Genomic DNA, 19,854 nt, shown 5'->3' with positions numbered 1-19,854 from the left:
GCACATGATCATTGGGTGGTAACAAAAGAAGTTGCAAATTAAAACAAGACTTAATTAAAAAGAAGATTTCATAAGCTCAATAAGATCAACTTAGACTCTAGTCTTTGAAATTAGGTGAGTTTATCGCTTTTAATAGGTTCAGATAAAAGACAAAGCAAAAGAAACAAGTGCTTAGGAGATGCTTAATTAACAAGTTAGAGGCTAGATTATCGCCAAAAAAATATGATCATAAAATAATCCTTATAAAAAGACTAGACTAGACTCTTTTATTTTCTGTGTCTTTTTTTCCCTCCTTCCATTATTGCCTAACATTTGAAATATTCTAAGTATGTAGGGCATCAATATAGAAGCTATCATCTACTTTTTCTTTTCTTCCTATTTCTTCCACAAGATCCATAGAATAATGCTTGACCCAAAGTTGAGAAATTGAACATGGGAAGGGTCAAATGTGGCAAACCATCCTTCCCCACCTAATCACATCATCAGGAAAAGAGAAACGGAAGATTGGATTAAACACTTATATTTTAGGGTCTATAGGAGGTTTTGAGAGGAGGGTTTTCATTCATACCAATACTTAATCCTTGGTTTCCAAGGTAGCAGACAAGGGTTTTGACCATTGGAGCAACCAAGGGTATTGGTATATTAGGATCTATATGGTTTCTATGTTTTTGTATTTTTTGGACCAGAAATGAGACAGAACCTCTATGTGTCGTCGTCTAGTTCATTTTTATTTTTTTTTATTGAACCGGAAAAAGAAACAGATTTGGCACAATTTTGAGAAACACTAAAAAAGAAACTCCAAAAAAACTGAAATACAAACTAAAAACAAAAATGTGCACACTACAGACTCGATATTCACAAACCACCACCGGCAACTCCACCTCCACCTCCACGTCCACTTCCATAGAAAAGAAGAAATTCTTCTATTAATATGCAATCCATACATGTTAGTTTTTTTTTCAAGTAGCAGAAACAATTTTTTTCCAGTTTTACCATACAATATTTATTGATGCAGAATTACTCCAAAATTACAAAACATAAAAATTGTTTCTGACTCGGACCAATATTTTGGAACAAAAACATTGTCATACAAAGCCTTAACTTCAGACATTTTCTCATATTGTAGATATGGCTCTCAACTTGCAAGGCAAGAAGGCAAACTGATGTTAGAAACCACTTAAGGATGTAAAAAATTGGTCTAAATCGATGAAACAGAATTGAATCGAATGAAATTGGACTGAACTGAAACCAATATGAGCTTATTGGATCATGTTTTGGATTGAGGTTCTGCAAAATCAAACCCAAATCAGACAACACCGAAACCGATAAGACACCAAAGGGGAGGTCTGGAAACAGGGGCTTGACATGGGATGGGGTTGTGGAGGAATAATAGTGGGTGGCGAAAGGGGTTGCAAAGGGAGGTCTAGAAACAGGGATGGTGGTGGGGAAAGGGCTTGCAAGGTACAGGCGCAGGCGGTTTTACTTTTGTTTTAGTGAAAACAGGCAGTTTAACATTGAACGATTAAGATTTGACATTAAAAAAATCAGCAGTTTAGATTTAGGTGTTGTGTATAAGGGCGCGTTTAAGGTTTTGAGTCTTAGCGCTGTGACCTTTTTCCCATAAAATATCTAGGGCTCATGTTCTCTGTGCAACAGCGCAGGCTGCACCCAGACACATGGACCTGCCACTCAGGGAGGCAGGATGGTCATTGCGCCCACCCCCACGTGTCTGGGCGCAGCCCTGGCACAGAGAACATGCATTCTCCCAAATATCTAATACCACCGTATGTCATACTTTCTTATTTCTTTGTAATTATATGAGAGAAACATGTACAGCTTCTCCTTTCACCATTAGCTTCACGGCCCACCTTATATTGTGGCATTTACTTTACAGATTGTATCCCCTAAATATTCTTGATCATTCTTTCTTGTGCTCATCAGAGCACGTTGGGGACAACTTTTGGGTTTTCAGAATTCAGCTTTTAAGAGGAAAGCATATGGATCCAACCGAAAATGTCGGTTTGAAATTTTATTGCCTCTAGCATCGGATACCAAAAAAACTTTTGAGGGTCTGTCTCATTGCCTCTTGTTTTCTAAAACTCCCATGAGTAGAAGCCCAATAAACTCTTTCAAACATGCACTAATGCTGCGTCTGGGAGCGTGCAGGCTCCTGCGAAGACATAGGATGGGACAAAATAACCATTCCGTAGTCATGAAATGTAGAAATCTCTTCTCTATTGATTCTTTTTCATGCATTCCCATTGATTTCTATGCAGGTGCAAGGGCTACGCTTTTGAACAGAAAACTCTTTCCTAATTTTGTTTAGGAGAGCAAATGTTTTATTGAAATGCAAGAAAAAGTTGGAAAACATCATCCCTTTTCAACATTTATATTGTTTTTCTCAAAATAGGAATAATATCTTGGCATCCATAGAGAACTCTATACATGACATATGGTTGGATTATTTCACTCCCTTAGCATTGCTCAAAATCTAAAATGTGTTATTCTCATGCAAAACCAAAATGAAAATCAAATGATAGAAAATTATAAAATAAAATTGGGTTTTCTTTCCCGTCATTATGACTAGTGAAAAAATATAACACTTCACTGTTTGTTACATGGGTCAGTCCGTGTGATAGAGGACCAAGCAAACTTCTCCTTGGAACAATTTCAACTTAAAATGAGTAGAGAAAATAGCTAAAATTACAAAAGATGTCATTTTTTTTTATTATTCATCACCATTTGATGGTATTTTGGTAATTTTCTCAAAACTTTGAATCAGAGTTTGAGCATCTTTTTTGGTTAAATGCCAAATAGAAAATAACAAAGAGTTGTACTTCACTAGCCATAGTGACTCCTAAACGAACCCAATAAAATTTAAATAATAATTAGAACGAAAGATCATTGATCGACACGAACACAGTGAGGAACTCGCTTTTTGGGAGCATTTTAGAAACAAAGATACGGGTTTGAATGTATTTTTAGACATTCATAAATAGGATGGAAATAATAGGGAGAGATGATTTTGGATTGCTAAGGCCAAAAAGATTCTATTTTACACTTTCGAGAGTTTCGACCAACAAACTTTTCTCCTAATAATAATTTTTAGAGAAAATTACTTAGACACCTCTTGTACTATGGCCTAATTACTTAGTCTCCCCAATATTTGAAACAATTACTTAAACACCCCTTGCAGTTTACCATTTCTTTCAAATAAGTCTTGTCCATTAGTTTAGTGATGATGTCATCAGTTAAATTTTTTGTAATGCCTAAACTACCCTTAAAGGGTAGTGAAGTGATCCTTTTACCCTCTTCCTCCTTCCTACAACCCAATCTCAGATTCAAACCCTAATCGATTTTAGAAAAAAATCTCTTTTCTTAAACAAATTTCAAATCAAATTAACCTAAAACCCTTAATCGATTTCAGATTTAAACCCTAATAAATCTCTTTCATGGCCGATTCAAGTACCCAAAAAAAAAATTTTAATTTGAGATCTCGTTACGTGCTCCTCTGTTCGTAGAGGTAAAACTTGATTCTCGATTAAGTATTTTTACTGCTCTCATGGTTTTGATTTTAAAGAATATTATTTCATTATCATTCAATTGGGATGCTTCTAGATTAGTTCCCCATTACCAATAGCATAAGTTGATTATTTGAGCTTGAAGTATCTGGTATCACAGGCTGAAGATAGTATATGGCAATTTAATTTTGTCCATTCTGAGATTATTGCTGCAAATGGTGTACATCGATTGACCTTTACAAATGGACTGTTGGATTCCACCGATTGAAAATTTTGACCTCTACAAATGGACTGAGATTATTGCTACATAAGTGGATTATTGTTGTGAGATGAATTGAGATTATTAATCCACCCCTACTCCCTCTAGGGTTCCACCGATTGAAAAAAAAAAAAAAAAAAGAGAAGAAGAAGAAGAAAAGCAGAGAGGGCGAGAAACCGAGAATCCCTCCCGATGTACCCATCATGCGTTGATGGTGACGGTGGTGAGGTTTGGTCCTCCCTCTGCAGCTGAACTGTAGTTGCAGGAAGAAGAAGAAGAAAGGAGAGGAAGGAGAAGGAGGGTAAGTTGATCATTTAACTTCATAAGTTTAAGTTAAATAACTCATAAGGGTAAAATGAACATTTCATTTAAACACTAACAGCAGACTAACATCGTCAGGTTTCGAGGGGTGTCAAGAATTGTTTCAAACGTTGATAATCGTAAGCAAAATGACCATAGTAAAGGGGGTGTCCATGTTCTTTGGCAAGAGATCTCTACTTGATCACATGGTCTCTAGTCCCTACACAAGTGTCTGGGCCAATGGGTGAGCACGCCAGAGACGTCATCTCATGGTATCCTGTGAGAGGACGTAGGAAATACCACCAAATAGAGATCGTTTTCCTTAATGTATAATAAAATATTTTATAATGAAACAAACGCAAGCTTAAACTAAATTCATTCAACCTCATCCCCTTGACCGCAACTTGACATACAAATATATTAAAATCAGGAAGTTTTTAAATCAATTCTGGCGTTTTAAAAGTGTTATATGCTGATTCTAAACGGTGACCAACTTGTAGTCTAGGAGCAAAGTATGGTCTCTAAATGCAATACTTCTAAAACCCTAGATTTTTCCTGGGCAGTACTTTTCTAGCCATGGAAAGGAAGGTCAAAGGACAATAAAGGGTTGAGGGGGGGGCGGGGGGGGGGGGGCGGATTCGCATTTCTCAAAAAAGTATCTCACACACAATTTCTATGCTAAAAAGTTTTCTGATCACGTGAGTGAATAGAGAAGAACATGATTCCTTTGGTCGGTTGGTCCATCACTATATGGAAAGAAATGGAAAGGGAACAAAAAAGTAAGGAAAGGAAAATTGGATCTTGTTCCCTCATTGTGCTTTAATTATGAGGATATGTTTTAAACACATATGATAGGTTCTAAGTTTTTATTTAAAATTACTTTTAAGTGCTTTCCTAATACTATTGGTTGAGAGGAGCAAACCTATCAATTATAAAGCAGACCAACATTATGAAAATCATTAAATAAATCTTTCATAATAAAAAATAGGGAAACAGTTTTCTGTACGGGAATAGAGAGATAGACTCATGGGAATGCTAGCATAGACCACACTCCCGGACAAAGAGCTTTTTCCCTAAAAACTATTTGAAACCCCAAAACTTTATATAGTAGTATGTCCTTTATGTGTTAATAATAACTATTGACATTTTCAATTCAATCCATACTAGGAAATCCATATCTTGGGTGTTTCTAATTTTTGGTTTCGAAAAAAAAAAGAAGCTTATTCACCATGAATCATTTACTTTTTCGAGGAAAATATTTTCCGCCTTGGGTGAAGAGAGAATATCTTTATTCAAAATGATTTGATGTCATAATTGGAGTCTTGGAACAGTGATGACATTCATCATCAAAACTCCTTTTTGGTTTGTACTATAGAACTCAAACTTAAGACCAATCTCTTGCGAGGTGATCCCGTTCGCGTTACTCCACCTCTTAGTTGGATATGGGTCAACCGTTTGACCTGATACTTTACACAGGAAATAGCAAAAATTAAAATAAAATCCAAGTGTAACTGTTCAATTTGGTGGTCAACTCCTTCTGGATTTTCAAAAACATTTTCCTTTTAATGATAGAATAAAGAGAGAGGGATAAGCACACCGTCCACATGCGGTAAGTTACCAGACAGCAACAATGGAGTATAGTTCCTCTCCAATGACGTTAACCACCACAATAAATATCATACCATCCATGGGGGGTGCAAGACAAAACATCATACAAGAAGGTTGAGATGAATTTCAAAGGGGGAAGAGAGATACACATCGCCTGTTAGCTTACGACATGCAACGGTGTGTCCAACCTTTTCCCTAGAATAAATTATGAAACTATTTTTAATTACAAGAAACCTATTTCATATATATATATATATATATATATATATATATATATATGACCCATAACTGGTTTTCTTTTTCTTTTTTAATAACCAAAAATGCCTACATTGACACCAAATCAACAAACAGAGGACAAAAAAAATTATAAATCTAACAAAAGGACCCTCATCCAACATACAAGAGTCTCAAGGTAAAATATAAATCTAATTTTAGTTACAATAAACCTATTAATTTGATGCTTCACACATGAATAAATTTATATTTCTCTGAAGACCTGCAAGTGTAGCCTCTTGGAAGTATTTAAAGAATTGAGAGACTTGACTAACTCAAATTTTTGCTAAGTGGATGCAAAAGTCATATAAAGAAGTCAACCAGTGGGTAAACTAAATAAGACAAATTTTAAGCTAATCTGAAAATAATTTATTAAGAAGTCAAGTGAAATACTAAGAAATTTTTAAAAAACAAAAACATTAAAAATAGAGAAATTGTGGAAAGAGGTTGACCTCAATCAAGCAAATTTAAGCACACATATGAAACCATAGGATCTTTTATTTGCATCAGTTCTGTATATGAATTATAGGTCTTAACCCCAAGGGGCAGCGAAGTTGGCAAGGGAGGAGACCTAAGGGAGCTGAAGGTCCTGCGTTCGACTCCGCCTCCCCCCTTGGGGCCACCCATTTGAGAGGAAACTCCCTGGTGAATATGGAGGCCCTAGTATCTCCTGATTTGTGTGTGTTGCGGGGTCGTGCACGAGCGCTAGGGGAATTAGTCGGCCAAAGGCCGGACACCACTAGTTCCAAAAAAATAGAACTATAGGTCTTATTTCCATCAAGAGTACAATTCTCTTGAAATACAGCTCTTATGGCCACAAGTGTTGGCAGTTTAGCCCAAAGTCGCCTACTAATTAGCCTACAACTTCCTTATACATATTGGAGTCCCTCTAGCTACCAGCTCGAACTTTTAGGATGGAAACTTTACATGGTATCAGAACAAGTTCATTATATCCACGTGTCCGCAATACGTATTGCCACGTGTGTAGTCCCACATCGACTACTAATTAACCTACACCCACCCCCCGCCATACATGTAGGAGTCCCTCCTATCTGCCCATAATCCAAGAATGCATACCAAACACAGTCCACCCTTCCCCCTCCCCCCCCCCCCCCCCTCTTCTATATATATATATATATATATATATATATTTATTTTTTTTTTATTTTATTTTATTTTATTTTATTTTATTTTTTTTCTGTGGTGTGTCTTACTAATATTCTTAAGATGAATTGAACATATATGTAGCATGGAAAGGAAAATTTCCAACTAATCCAATTGTGAATTGTACATTCAACTTAACAAAACTATATATGTGGTCTTTACATTAGCATTACCAAGTTGTACATTGGTATTACTACTCATAGAAGATGTGGAAAGCATATCCCCCCACCTAGCTAGAATATTTATTCCCAAACCAGCTTAGGCTGTGTTTGGTTCTTCTTTCTAAAAGCACTTTCATATACTTTAAATAAATGCGTTCTACATAAAGCTTCATCAAACAACTATCAATTTGTATTATAGAATAGCATATATATCACAAACTAAAATAATTAAATTAATTATCTCCATTAATTCTTCATACAACTTTCACTTCCTTACAATGTTACAAGAATCACAACATTATTGAGTTACAGATGTTTAATTCCAAGTTCAAGATTCAAACCAAAGCTCCCATTAACAGCCTCAGATGATTCAACTTCTTTGTTAAGATCACATAGAAGAAGAACCTTGCTACTAGTTTCTTCTCTTTTCTTCAACCCTTTCTCAGGAACATGGTGTAGAGCCAAATCAACAAGATGTCTTGGCCTCTTCAAACCATTTTTCATCCTCTTCTCCTCCTTTCCTTCATCACCACCGCTGCCGCTACCGCCACCTCCTTCAACCATAGCAGCGCTGGTTCTTGGACGATCTACAGTGGAAGTGGAAGTGGAACCTCTCTTTGGAGGTAAATTGAAGTCTTCTGGTTCAAAAGAAGGCTGCCATGCACTGAAGTTGTTCCTTATTGGCTTCTCTAATCCTTGATTCTTCTCTTTGAGCAATTGTAGACTATGTGCTCTATCAACTAAGTTTAAGAAAGCACGGAGATCTGGGGAACTCGTTTCAGAATCATTACTGCTCTCCTTCTGCACCATATCACCTTTGTTATCTAACTTGAACATCTTGTGATCGAAGACCCACAAAACCATGAATCGATCTGCACCAAGAGAACAACAAGTTCTTGGTTCAGAGAGACTAATTAATCTAAAAAAAAACCATCCAAGCAAAGCAAAACAAAACAAAAATTCACTGAACAACAACAACAACAACAACAATAAAAGGAGATGGATCAGAAATGGAGGGGTTCAACTTAGAACCATAGATTCTTCAACAACTCCATATTCATGTCTAGCTCTGTTTCCTTGCAAGTGGGCCTCTCTATGGGATTGAATTAGAATCTCTGAGGTACCAAAGAAGCATCGGATAAAGCATCTTAGGCCTCCCTGTGTCACTACTGTTTTCCGGTTAAATGGAAGCTATTTCTGGTTTTTTCTGGTAAAGGCCGGCCACATGGGTAAGGAGTCTTCAGGGAGTAGTAGAAATATAACTTTTCTTCTACGTTGATGGAAAGTTCGAGACGTGTAATGAAGATATGATCGTTACTATTTGTAGGAGAGAGAGAGAGAGAGCCGCCCCTGTTCTGTGTCTGGTCCTTCTGAACTTTTCCTCTAGCTTTGGTCTGTGATTTTTCCGCGTTAGATAAACAGCTTCACAAATCTGAAGACCCAAATGCCCCTCCATTTTTTCTTAAATGCTCTTTGTCTCCATAACGTAGAAGTCAAGATTTTCTTTACCTAATAACTTTGACGAACAATTTTTCCGTATACGGTTGGATTCTCAGGTGCACTGGCCATTCCACCGCACTTAAGAGAATGAAAATCCCAATTTTATTTGGGGAGATTCCTTCGACCAGTGTGTAGTTCCAAGCGATGAAAGGGGTATTATGGAAAACCTGTTGAATAAAGAGTACATAGGTCAATTTACAAAGGTATGCTATAATTTAATATGGGTGTGGGCGTATAGTTTGGGGGGTCGGGATCCTCTGCTACCACCTGCCTGTGCAGCCGATGTGCCTGTGCAGCCGATGTGCAGTCTCACACAGGCAAGGGTGATATGACCACCCTACCCACTGCCTGAGCATCTTGCTTGGGTGGGATCCATACCCTCCTTATGTGAGGCTGCATGCCGGCCGCATGGGCAGGCTACAACAGAGGATCCAAATTTTGGTAGTTTGGGTTTCACCTTGATGTTGTAAGAAACTTAAGCACTATTTACTGCCTCTTATTAGTGTACATTTTGTCTTCCATTATTCATCCAGTGATTATCTCTTATTAGTGATTCACATGAATTCTTTCTGTGGTAAGAGAAGTTAAAATTATGATTGACTTCTCCTTCATCCATGGTGAAGGAGGAATCTCTTCAAAATTGTTGTTGGTCCCGTTTGAATAGACTAAGGAGGGGTTGTTTTCTATCTATACAATAGAGGGTAGGAGTTTATGATAAAACAAGAGTCTAATCACAAAGTCAAATAACCCGTGGTGAGGGAATTCTTTCTTCCCCAACCTCCACCGTTGATGGAAAACTATCACCATAAAATTAGATGTGCTTGCAAATCTTCAAGGTCTCATGAGATAGTCTTAATTGGTAATTAATAATGTTGTCTCTCCATATGACTAAGATTCCATTGACATACATAGCAGTCTTTCCTCACAAATTCAAATACATTATTGTATAATTATTTAATGAATTCCGTTAACCTCACAGAAGATGAAAGAGATTTTGCTCACATTTTCAATACAAACATGTTATACATGGCCTTTTAGTTTCAATAACCCCTATTATAGGGGGGGACTAGAGCCTTTACTTAAGCATTTAAGTTAAGAATATATAATATAATAATAAGGGAAAGGTTTTTATATATGATTGTATAAGCCGTGTATGTGAGAGGGTCTCTCACAAAAAAATGGAAAAATCATAAAACCAAAAAAAAAAAAAAAAAACTTTACAACGTGAATAATAGGATATTGATGAATCATGGGTTGACGGACCAATTATGTTCAAGGAAGAATTATATTTCATTTTTTTTTTTAATTCTTAATTTACACAATTGTCTATGTGGGGGCAACCCCATGTGGTATCATAGAATTGGTCTATCTATCAAGTCACTCTTTTTAAGAATTGAATGTGACCTTTCAACTATAGTACTAACAAAACTCATGTATTGAAAATTGAGTACCTACTATATCATCAGCTTGGTAGAAAAAGGTATCCAAAGTAAGAAAGAAAAAAAAAAAAGATGCTAAGAGTAAGGTTGAAGATTTCACTCTTATTCATTATGGTTTGAAAGGTAATACAACAATAACAACACAGTTTTATTCCAATTAAATAGGGTTGACTATAAGGATCTTTGTTCTCCAATCAGTTCTATTCAAAGTCATACTTGATATAAAGTCTAAGATATTTTCCTAGGATCATTTTGAGTTTGCCTCTAATTCTTTCGAAAGATTAGTAATGACTTTATATGTAAATAACTTTGATCAAAACTTCTATTCTAGTCTATATAACCAACACATGACAGGCAAAGAATGAGTAATTAATTCAGTATCTTTAATATTCGGTTTACATATGAGAGAATCAAATCTTATCATCCAAAGACTCAAAGTAATTTCAAAATTTATTATTCATAGAAGACCACCATTCATTATTTGGTCACTAGTTGACCAACTTGGATTCAAAATCAGGGTTCCATAATTTCGAATTTCCATAAGTCTGTCGAAAAGGTCAAGGCTAGAGATGAATGAATCCGGCCCCTCAAAAATTTGCATACGTTGTCAATGTGTACTGCCCTTTCACAGTTTCTCTCCTCCCCACCTCCTCTGATACATTCTTTCCTCGTTCTCTCTGACCCTTATTTGAGGAACATTTAGCGACTCCCAATTGGTAGCTAGGGTGTGTAGATACTTATGGCATGTGGTGTGGTCCCTTAATTATCACCCCTAAATTAAATATTAGGCTTTGGAAATGCTTGAGGACATATCTATAATTTTCAATAATAAAAAGGAACATCAGGTTTTGAAAATATTCAAGGGTATGATTGTCATTTTAAAGATTTCAAGGATAAATAGGTTTAATTCATCAGCACTGAGGAAGAATACGCCAGGGTGTCTACGTAAGCATGGAGCGTTTGCAATGAGGGAAGACGCTAGAAAATTGGGCCAAAATAAGGATCATGAAATGATGGAGCTATAGACCTTAATTCACCCACTAGTCTATGTCTCTACCTGCTTGAAAGAGCTGGGGAAAAGGATGGAGGGGGAAATAGGCCATCCAATCAATTTTTTTTGGTGTCTACCATCAAATCAATATTTGCTTTCTAAGCAATATCTCATGAAACATGGCCCACTTTCGTCAGTGACTTCTAACCGATAGGAGAAAAACCTAAACCAGAAGGGCATTCACTGATCTCGGTATCTGCAGTCTTAGGTTTGTCAAACGGTTGGTTCGTGTAGAAAAATAATTGTAACACACGATGTAGAAAAAAATGAAAATCATAAATAATAATTATACAATGAATACAAAGATTTACGTGGTTCAATAAGATTATTTACATTCATCATAAGATGAGATATATTTCACTATCAATGAAAAATAGGGTTACAATCGTTCGTCCTCATATCTCTCTCAAATTGTGTTACAGAGAAAGAACCATCGCTACATATTTATAGTGAAATACTATATAAAAATTTTACCCAAATATTCATATAATCCTTAAAAAAAATTTCCTCATTGAAGAAGACCTGCAATGATGAGAAGAGAGAGAAGATGAGCAGATCAAGGGGGAGGGAGCCACTTAAAAACTTTGGCTCCTAACTGTGTTCATTAATGGAATTCGTCCCCCATTGAAGAAGATTGATTAGACCTTGCTTAGTTCTTTGATTTGATGTCAATTATGATGCATATTTCCTTCTCTTTCTTTCAACTTTTCCCTTTTCTTGCCCAATGAAAGTAATCTACTCTAAAAGCACCACAGAGGGGAGAAGGAGTTGCATTATAGTCAAGGAGAAAGAATCTGATCCCTGGACCTGGTAGCAATATGCCAAGGTGTTAATCAGCTGAGATACCTTTGATTTTTGTCTAGTGATGGAAATACTTTTAGGATTGCTCAGCTAATTTATGCTTTTGCTTTTCATTGCAATGGAGAATTTCTTTTGCCTATGATTTGTCCTCCATGATTGATGATGTGGTTGTCTTTGTGTGGTGCCAATGCATGGGTGGATGAAGATATTCTTTTCACCATCACACCTCATATGTTAGGAAGGGATATCCTTCATGTAACCATGCATAGTTTACACTAAGTTATAATTCTATTCTCCCTGATTTTCTTTTTTCTCCAATTTTTTTTATTTTATGTTTTAAGAGGGGTAAGTGGAACCAACTATTGGGGCCTAGGGGTACGATGTCTTGTATTCCATCACTTGGTTTCTGGATTGATTCCGAAGGACTGTTAAGAGGTCATAGACCTCAAGGCCCGGAGATTTTTAAGGATTATATAGGTATTTTGGTAAAATCCTTGTATAGGATTTCATTATAAATTTATAACGAGGGTTCTTTCTCTGTAACGCAATATAAGAGAGGGTGTGAGCACGAGCACCTGTAACCTTATTCTTCATTGATAGTGAAATAGATCTCATCTCACCGTGGTCATAGACAATCTTATCGAACCACATAAATCTTTATATTTAATATGTGATTGTTGTTTGTAATTTCTGTTCTTCTTTTTTTATCATTTTAAGATCCATTTTCTATACCTACATTATACAATCAGCTAGCGCAGCAACAAATAAAGAAGGGGTAAGAAGATTAGAAAAAAGTATCAACCCAACATAATTCTAATCTTTACCAAAAAAAAAAAAAAAGAACCACAAAATGGCCCAAGCAAACATCACCCCTCTCAACAAAAGAAAAATACTAAAAGGAAATGAAAACAATTACAATCAATATCTTTATAGTCTAAAAAGTAAATTCCTAATCATCCACTTCATCATCTCCATATGAAGAGATTTAAATAAGTACTAAAATCACCAAAAAGCTTCCAAATGAACAACCACATCGGTATGATGAAAGCTTCTTCCTCTTTAATTTGTCATAACATTCTAAGTAAAGTAGAGTTGAAAGGTTCAAGTTGAAGCAGTTTTTTTAGGTAAGTGGCAATGTCTAATGGACCCAAATTCTAATAGGAATTGCCAACATCACTATCTCACCTTACGATCTATTTTTTAGACTAATCTGATTTATCCACATCTCATCCTTTTATTGTTAAAGAAGCCACCAAAAGTTTGATACTTAGATATCTACTAGGTAGGTGATGATATCAGTATGATGTCATGAGGATGATTCCAAATTTTTTTCGAGTCCGGTGAATCTTCACGTACGTGAACGACTCACAGCCATTCAGATGGAATATTCTCATTGATTGGATTCCATCTGAACGATTGTGAGTCATTCACGTACGTGAAGATTCCCCGGTCACTTTTTTTTCTCCCACTCCAAAAGGATTCTTTATCCAACCGCTCTTTTCCAATGGTTCTATTTTAATGGTTCTTCCATGGTTTTTTTAGCCTTCGAGGTATCGGTACTGGATCATCGATATGGTCCATACTGCACGATGTTGAAGATGATTGATATTGTATCGATGAAATGGTATGGACAAAGAATAAAATAAAATAAAATAAAATAAACTGTTTTTTAAGGAAAATTAGGGGTAACCTTGTCCAATACGGCTGATCTGTATTGATACTGCATCGGTTTTGAAGGTGACCGATACCTAATCCGATACCGTGCACTAAAACCATGGGTTCTTCTCCAACAGCTTTATGCAATGACTATTGTCCTAGTCTCCTATTTCAACAACTCTTTTCCCTCCCCTTATATAGGGGAAAAGTTGGACACACTATTGTACCGATACGTCCATATAGATCTAGTATCAGGCCATATCGATTCAGTATCGAAAGAAATTTTAACAAAAACAAAAAAGACTACTTTTGGCTGATACCACCTATACATATTGATAGTGTATCCGTATAGGTCTCCAGCGATACCTACACTTCAATCCATGGGTATATAAGACTTTTGAAAGTTTTGAATTTTCCAATAAATTGTTTTTAACCTTTTTACTTTATTTGCTACTGGGTAGTTCATGGGTTAGTTCCAATGGCCAAATTTTAATCCAAAGTAAACAAAAAAAAAGTTGTTCAAACGCTGATTCAAAATTTCTAGTAAAATTATCAAAATGTCATCAAATGGAGATAAATATAAAATACAAAATGACATCTTTAGTAATTTTAGCTACTTCCTCTACTCTTTTAAGCTAAAATTGTAACAACGAAATGCATGTTTTACCATATGACAAATAGTGAAACATTATACTTCACTAGGGATAGTGATCGGGAAGAAAACCCCTAAAGGGTAAAATAAAAAACAGAAATCCTACCTCAGAAGACAATTTTCCTTTTTACCTTTTTTAACATTTTAAAAAAAAAAAATGGAGCATAGAGCTTAAGAGACAATCCCAACTCAGCCCACACACTAAAAAGCCCAAAATCGAGCTTGTACAAAGGCCAAGATTGGATTGGGCCTGACTGTATTACGACATCTCAGCCCAGTTGAACTTAGGCCCAAATTCGAATACCAAAACTAGTCATGCGCGAGAGATTCCTTTTAAAAGGCCTGCCTTTTCGCCTTTTCCCCCTTTCTAAATCTGGAAATAAAACAGCTAACCTTATTTAATTTATATTAATGTACAAGTAATTCGGTTTATGTGATCCAAACTTAATCATCACCGTCAACATAAAACGGAAGTCAAACGAAAGTCAATGAGTTCAGACCGTCACGTGGGAGAGAAGCCCAATCCATTAAAATCCGTGGTTACCCTATTAAAAAAATATTCCTAATTATCACCAAATCTCCTGAACTCTCCCAGTCTCGAAGTCTGAAACCTCCTTTTTTTTCCCTCTCGCTGTTCTACACTTTTAGGGCAAGAGATTGCAGGAGACAGCCATGCTTCCTTTCTGGATTTGAAGAATTCATACTTTGGATTTTAAAACGTATCGGAACTCGCTCGAGGGATTCAAATATAGACTGAGGTGAGTTTGTAAGATTTCTCCTTTATGTTCTCTCTCTGTTCGATCTGCTATTGATGGAATAAAATAGATCAAATAGATGAATTTTTGCTGGTTTTTCATGGAATCAATGCTTGCTTAAAGGTAAAGGTTGGTTTTTTAATAGGTTTATTGTCTCTGTTTTCTGAGGTTTTAAGCTTTTTCTGTTCCTCGTATTCTCCGGAGGATAACTCCGACCAGAGATCAGAACGTTTCTGTTTCGACTATTTTGTCTTGCATGGTGGTTAGATTGGATACATCGAGTTTCTGTCACTATTACATGTTTCTCCCGTGTAAAACCCGTTGGATTGGGATCCTTTATCTCGATACGAAAAGAGCTCACTTCTGTCAGTATTGTACCTTTGTTTGTTGAAAGTTGATACTTGAAAGTACATATGGTTTAACTGGTCCGAACCTGCTCTAATTCATAGGTGGGCTGATCCGGTTTGCCTCTTTGCCATGCGGCCCATGCCTAAGTCCAGCGGTTCGAATTGGACCAATGGTCCTTATGGTCATGGCTTATTGGAGTTAGCGGCTCAAATCCACTGTTTAAAAAATCGGAATCAGATGTCAAATCTGTTGATTCGAATTAGAATCAGTCATGACCAATTTTGATTCCAGACGTTTCAATTCTAGGGCTTCTGAGACTGATTCTAGATCGGAATTGACACTAACGGATTCAATCTACCGATTCCAATTTTCAAAACCTTGGTTCAAATCCAACAAACCTAGTAATTTCGGGTATGGTCCGTCCACCCATGTTAGGTCTCATATTTGATTAATAAATGGGTTGATCTTTAGTTCCACATTCCATGGACGACGAGATCAATAAATGGGCTGATCTTCTTGAGCAAAGTCGAGCACATTACATCCGACCCAAGCCCAAAAATGACTCGGCCAAATCAACTCAAGCCGTCAATGCTGCTATTCATTGGATGGTGTCTTCCACAGGGAAGATATACTTGTTTGATCTTCTAGTACATGAGGTGTTTAGGAACTGATACAAAGTTAGCTAAACCATGCCTTCAACACCTTTCTCCCATCCTACCATGATTTTACAGACTCCATATAAATAATTCTTGAATTGAATCTAAATTAGTCCCAAAAATGAGGGTGTTTTCAATTATTGTATCCATCTTGTACAATTCGAATTGAATTTCATATTCTGAAGTTGTAAAAGTTTTCTTGCAGATGATCAATGCAGCTTGATCATGTCACCTGGAGCTGTTTATGATCATATTCTCCTTTCTCATGGCCATGGTAGTCCGACGACCCCAACGCTTTGCAACCAGCCGAGCCCTTCCAAAGCTTCTCTTCTTCTTCATCATCTTCATTACTGTAATCTTCGTGATCATAAGCCAATGGCAGACAATTGGGTACCTAACTCGCCCTCTCTGGGACAAGCCCCCTCCCCCATTTACCCATCTCCCCCATTACTACGCCGAGAACATCTCAATGAACCAGCTCTGCATCCTCCATGGCTGGTCTCTTCGCTCTCAACCTCGCCTTATCTTCGATGCAATCATCTTTAGTAACGAGCTCGACTTGCTTGAGATCCGGTGGCAGGAATTAATGCCTTATGTATCTCGATTCATCATTCTTGAATCAAAAACCACCTTCACAGGCATCCCTAAACCTCTGTTCTTCTCAGAGAATCGATCTCGATTTAGTTTTGCAGAGGAGAAGATTGTTCATGGTGTGTTCCCAGGCAAGATCTCAAAACCAGGATCCTATGAAAACCCGTTTAATCTCGAGTCCCAACAACGTAGATCCATGAACGCGTTAATACATCAAGCTGAGATCTCTAATGGAGATCTTCTTATAATGTCGGATACCGACGAAATCCCAAGTGCAAACACCATGAAACTACTGCAATGGTGTGAAGATATCCCTCCAGTAATGCATCTTGAGCTCAGGCATTATATGTACTCCTTCGAATTCCATGTGGATTTCAGTAGTTGGAGAGCTACAGCTCATATATATAATCCCTGGACCTACTACGGCCATTATCGACGCACTAATCTTATGTTGTCTGATGCTGGATGGCATTGTAGCTTCTGTTTCAGGCATATTCAAGAATTTGTATTCAAAATGACTGCTTATAGTCATGCAGATCGAGTTCAGCAAAGAGAATTTCTTAATCCAAAGAGAATTCAGAGGATCATATGTAGAGGAGATGATCTGTTTGATATGTTACCAGAAGAATACAGCTTCCAAGAGATGATTAAGAAGTTGGGTCCAATCCAAAGATCAACTTCTGCTGTTCAACTTCCTGCTTATCTTATAGATAATGCGGAGAGGTTCAGATTTCTCCTCCCTGGTGGATGTTTACGGACATCGAATACAATGAGGAGGAAATTTTGAGACAATGTTCATTTTCTCATTAGGATTCATAAAGGTCTTAAGGCCTCAAATGTAAGATGTAATACTTGACAGTTAAGTTAGTTATTTACTGATACATTCTCCTAGCAGTCCTTTGTTTTCATTGCAAATTTACAAGCTTAGTTATAAAAAAAGTTGTTGTCCCTAGAGAAGAAGATTGTCTATTCAGGTTATTTTTCAGAGCTATGACATGGTAGACAAAGCTCTGTTTGGTAATGTTGTCATAGTGTTTCTATTATTCATTCATTCCTCTGGAACAAAAATAAAGCAAAAACACGTGTTAAGGCTGGTTCATTTTTCTTCTCCGTCTCTCTCAAAGCTTCTTCTCCAACACCATCATCAATCCTACCTGCTAAACCATAATTTTTTAAATTTTTTTTTTGGGAGGTAAGCAAAAGGTTTAGCAGGTAGGTTTGCTCCTAAGGCTAGAGTAGATAGAAATATTTTGAATATCTTAAGAGGGTTATTCGACTGTGATTGGATGAAATCCAAGTTTAGTTATAGTTTTGTAAAAATTTTACAAATGAATTTTAAATAGAATTAATTTGAAAAGATTTTCAAAATTTTTTTATGTCCAATCAACCGTCGAGATTCTTCGATAAAATCATTCCGACGGGCTAGGGTTTTTTTACGATGTTCACCTTATTAATTTTGATTTATTTGGATTTCTAACTTTAAGTTTTTTTTTTTCACAGAATCACTGATGAGCCATAGCAATTGCACCTATTAAAGCAACTAAAATAATTATAGAAATCAGTTCAAATGGTGATGAGCATCTATTTGAGTCAATCATTTCCAAGATCTAATTCCAGGTTTTTTCTTTTGTAGTGGAAACGCCTCACAATCTATAGTCTTAGAGAGAGGTGTAGAAGCTCCCCCTTTGACTCAGGGGAGCGTTCCACCACTTCGACTGATGCGGACGTGGTTCCCTCGTCATGAAAGAAGTAATGAAAGGGAAGCCCCTGGTCCTACCAACTTGATTATTGTATAGGTCGGATGTTTTCGTGAGCAGTAAGCAATAAGCAACAGATCTCCCCTTATTTTGGGAAAGCTGGTGGCCGCGTGTGAATTCTTTCAAGGCAAGGGGCGACCTGATTCCCTCATCATGAAAGAAGTAATGAAAGGGAAGCCCCTGGTCCTACCAACTTGATTATTGTATAGGTCGGATGTTTTCGTGAGCAGTAAGCAGCAGATCTCCCCTTATTTTGGGAAAGCTGGTGCCCGCGTGTGAATTCTTTCAAGGCAAGGGGCGACCTGATTCGTTTGGTAGTTCCGGTCGACGTGGTTTTCGTTTACCAGCGTGTAGATAGTCTAAGTTCCTATGACCAAGTCTTTCAAGAGATTTGGCCACTCAAGACCAAGGTGTCAGCAGTAGTTCACTACCAGAGCCAGAGAATGAAGTAATAAATATATAGGAATCCAAATCTGCCGAATCACTCATGTTATGATCTTCTACATCCTAGGTCTATTCCCAGAATGCATACCAAACAAAACCTAATAATATCCCCTCCTAGTGAATCAAAATGAGGAGAGAACTCCCCAAAGGCATTCAAAAGGGTGTTTATTGGCCTGATCATTCAACAATTCAATAAAGGGAGAGAGGTAAAGACAAACACAGAGTTCAAAGAGATTACAGAATTACTGCTGATAAACAGAGAGGAAGGTTCGTTGTGTCGAATGCTCTAATCTGCAATTATGCATTTGCATCGGTGGAGATGAGGGCCTATGAGAAAAAGCTTCTTAGGCTTTTTTTTTTTTGGTAAGAAAAAAGCTTCTTAGGCTGATTAAGAAGAAAATGGAAAGAAACTACTAAAATTCTTAGGGTAACAATTCATACAAAATGAACCCATTTTTATCAATCCAAGGCACTCGATTATTGAGACCAATTCAAGAGATCTCCTAGATCAGAGATTTAACTCACATTGGATAATTTCAGTATCTTACTGAACATCAATCTCTTGGGACTATTAAAATTACGGTCATGGAAGTCTAGGGAGAGTGACATTGCATAGATATCCAACCAGTGCCAAGCCTAACATCTACTAAATAAGGACTGAGGTCTGAGGAGGTCTGAGGGTACATTCTGTCTTCTTTTCCGTTAGGATTGGTAATGGTATATAAAAAATGGGAAATAGAAAGGCTGTCAGGCTGTGTGGCACCTGCGCACAGACATGGGGATTCCCTGAAATGAAAACCCCACCCTGTTAGATGGCCCCACGTAGGCTCTCATTGGCCCCCACGCCAGTGCCAAGGGCCACACAGCCTGACAGCAATCCCCCTCCCAAAACAATTTATGGTTTGCATTGGCGAGTAC

At 37.0% G+C, this 19,854-nt stretch overlaps 2 protein-coding genes across 3 annotated transcripts; one reads left to right on the top strand and one right to left on the bottom strand.

Moving 5' to 3' along the window:
* Nucleotides 1-7,577: 7,577 nt before the first annotated feature.
* On the bottom strand, nt 7,578-8,630 carry LOC122653182. Of its 2 annotated transcripts, none has more exons than XM_043847124.1 (2): nt 8,316-8,630; nt 7,578-8,152 (listed from the first exon to the last, which is right to left on the bottom strand). In XM_043847124.1, exon 2 carries the CDS (start codon nt 8,148-8,150, stop codon nt 7,593-7,595), a length of 558 nt encoding a protein of 185 aa, XP_043703059.1. In that variant the 5' UTR covers nt 8,151-8,152; nt 8,316-8,630; the 3' UTR covers nt 7,578-7,592. The 2 variants fall into 2 exon arrangements, with proteins under 2 accessions (XP_043703059.1, XP_043703060.1); XM_043847125.1 differs by having other exon boundaries at nt 7,578-8,155; nt 8,320-8,630.
* Nucleotides 8,631-15,041: 6,411 nt separating this feature from the next.
* Nucleotides 15,042-17,545, top strand: LOC122653181 (beta-1,4-mannosyl-glycoprotein 4-beta-N-acetylglucosaminyltransferase-like). Its single transcript, XM_043847123.1, has 2 exons — nt 15,042-15,143; nt 16,350-17,545. Exon 2 carries the CDS (start codon nt 16,389-16,391, stop codon nt 17,520-17,522), a length of 1,134 nt encoding a protein of 377 aa, XP_043703058.1. The 5' UTR covers nt 15,042-15,143; nt 16,350-16,388; the 3' UTR covers nt 17,523-17,545.
* The last annotated feature ends 2,309 nt before the right edge of the window (nt 17,546-19,854 follow it).

Source organism: Telopea speciosissima, chromosome 2 (genome assembly GCF_018873765.1).
Source record: "Telopea speciosissima isolate NSW1024214 ecotype Mountain lineage chromosome 2, Tspe_v1, whole genome shotgun sequence".
NCBI classification, from domain to species: Eukaryota; Viridiplantae; Streptophyta; class Magnoliopsida; order Proteales; family Proteaceae; genus Telopea; species Telopea speciosissima.
This window is presented reverse-complemented; position numbering and strand designations above follow the sequence as displayed.